General features: G+C 33.6%; 1 protein-coding gene across 1 annotated transcript in view; it reads right to left on the bottom strand.

The window, feature by feature from the left end:
- Window positions 1–2,500, bottom strand: part of LOC137626968 (neuroligin-4, X-linked-like) — a 189,833-nt gene that overhangs the window by 149,314 nt on the left and 38,019 nt on the right. The window contains exon 2 of the mRNA XM_068357951.1: window positions 267–413. Coding sequence (XP_068214052.1) covers window positions 267–413 — 147 coding nt within the window. The remainder of the gene's footprint in view (window positions 1–266; window positions 414–2,500) is intronic.

Raw genomic sequence — 2,500 nt, 5'->3', positions numbered from 1 at the left:
TACCTTACTTGCCAAGAATATACAACCTTACCTACGAACAATTACAACAACATTACCTAACAAGTCACAAACTTTACTTACTAAAAACATATAACCTTCTTACTAAGAATATACATCCTTACTTAGAAAAATAAAGAACCTCACTTAATAAGAATATACGAACTTGCCTACCAAGAATATGCAATCTTACTTACTAAGAATATAAAACATCACTTAGTAAGAATATGCAACCTTACTTAGAAAGACTACAGAGGAACTTTCCATACCCAGAATGCCCAGACGATAGTTGAGAGTGACCACAATGACCTTGCCCAGAGCTGCCAGAACTGATCCGTCGTAGAGACTTGAAGATCCCCACTCAAACGACTCTCCGTGGAGGAAGACGACCACTGGGTAGGCCATCAGAGCTGCATCTGCAAGGAGGGGAGCAGGATAGCTAGGAGTGGTACTTGTATCTACCAAATGCGGTTCTAGGGATGCACACTGATATAAAAATGATTTTAACAGGCTGCGTCTGTAAATAGTTGGGAGTGGGGTCATGTTATCATCATATATTTAGAGATATAGATCTAAGCTAGTACTGAACCAAGCTATACACACACACACACACACACACACACACACACACACATATATATATATATATATATATATATATATATATATATATATATATATATATATGTATATATATATATATATATATATATATATATATATATATATATATATATATATATATATATAATATATATAGCTAGCGTTCGATCCCAGGTATGAGGTAGAAATTTATTTCTATTTGAACACGATGTTGTGTTGATATTAATCCATATTGACTCATTAGGGGTAATTTGAATGAATTACTACCAATTGTGCCACGTGGTGGCCCGGGATATTGGGTAAAACACGCTGGTAAGAGACTGATGTCTCGCCAGGTAAATCCTCGGACAGCTGGTAGCGGTCAGGTTCCAATATCTTTCATGGGCTCTCGTGACATGGTTGGTTTCGACCTGGCCTTTCATTAGAAGGGGCTAGCGTTCGATCCCAGGTATGAGGTAGAAATTTATTTCTATTTGAACACGATGTTGTGTTGATATTAATCCATATATATATATATATATATATATATATATATATATATATATATATATATATATACTGTATATTTTGAATTCCTAGCCTAAACATTTCTAACCCTCGTGTCTGACAATCACGGCAGAATAAAAATCGTCAAAATATCACTGAAAATAATTCCAGGAATATTTTGAAATGAGTCATTGCCAGGAAAAGAAATTTTGATTAATATTTCTTTTTTTCAATGCCTCACATAAACTCCATTTAACCAGTTTTTGTATAAAAAGCTGAAAACCAAAAGTTTACTTTTCATTATGAAAAGGATTAATTTGTGTGATACGAATGAGAAAGACCAAAAGAAAAAAAGCGTGTTTTATTTTTTAAATTGACATTGGATTTGGAATTTTTTTATATAGTTACCGATTCTCCCTAGTATTTTCCATGATATTCTAGTAATTTTAGTAAATCGAAAAAAGTATTATTCATAATATACGTTTTTATCTAATTGAAATTTGAATGATTAAATAAAATGTTCACTACGTTATCATGAGTTTTTGTGAACCAAGTCAATTTTTGAAGACCGGTCCCTTCTGAAGCTAGTTTCCTACTGCTTTCATTCTGCATGAAGTATTAATCTAGTTATGAAGTTTGAATATCCTTTCATTCTCTCTCTCTCTCTCTCTCTCTCTCTCTCTCTCTCTCTCTCTCTCTCTCTCTCTCTCTCTCTCTCTCTCTCTCTCTCTCTCTCTTTAAGCCACAACAGATGAAAGTTCAAAATAGTAATTGTTAATTCTGTTGTTTCTAGGAAATGCTTTGATATTTGTCGGTCATTATTCAAAAACTGCAAATCGTATAATAGTAATTATACTCTATGGATATTTGTTGAAAAGAGATATATAATATGCTATATATTATTAATGAAAATACGTTCTTCTATATACTGAGGTTACATAAATAGAATAGAGAAAATTAAAGGTAGGCAGTAACATATTCCTTTAAGGGAACGGTCTTAAGCATGGGAAGGAAAATGAAGTCGATTCCTGGAGCTAAACATTTCGTCATTAATCAAACAAGAAACAGAAGGATTTTAATGTTGCAAAAAGGGAGGCTCCTCAGGGAACATTCTCGACAGAGAGAGAGAGAGAGAGAGAGAGAGAGAGAGAGAGAGAGAGAGAGAGAGAAGCGTGGATTAGTTTTCGGTATTTTTACTATTTCTATCTATCAATACGTGTCCTTCCATCCCAGTCTGTTCACTGTCTTTCTATGCTAGTATATACCCGCAATTTTGCTTAGCTTGTTATTTTTTCGTCTTCTCTTCCCTCCATTGCTTTTCTTGCAATCTTAAAGGACCCATTCTGTTATTCCTAATGTCTATCTATTGATAGTATGTCATTCTCATTATATGTCCTGCCCATTCTATTTTTTT

This window comes from Palaemon carinicauda, chromosome 34, assembly GCF_036898095.1.
Source record: "Palaemon carinicauda isolate YSFRI2023 chromosome 34, ASM3689809v2, whole genome shotgun sequence".
NCBI classification, from domain to species: Eukaryota; Metazoa; Arthropoda; class Malacostraca; order Decapoda; family Palaemonidae; genus Palaemon; species Palaemon carinicauda.
Note: the sequence above shows the minus strand (reverse complement) of the source record. Positions and strands in the feature narration are given on the sequence as shown.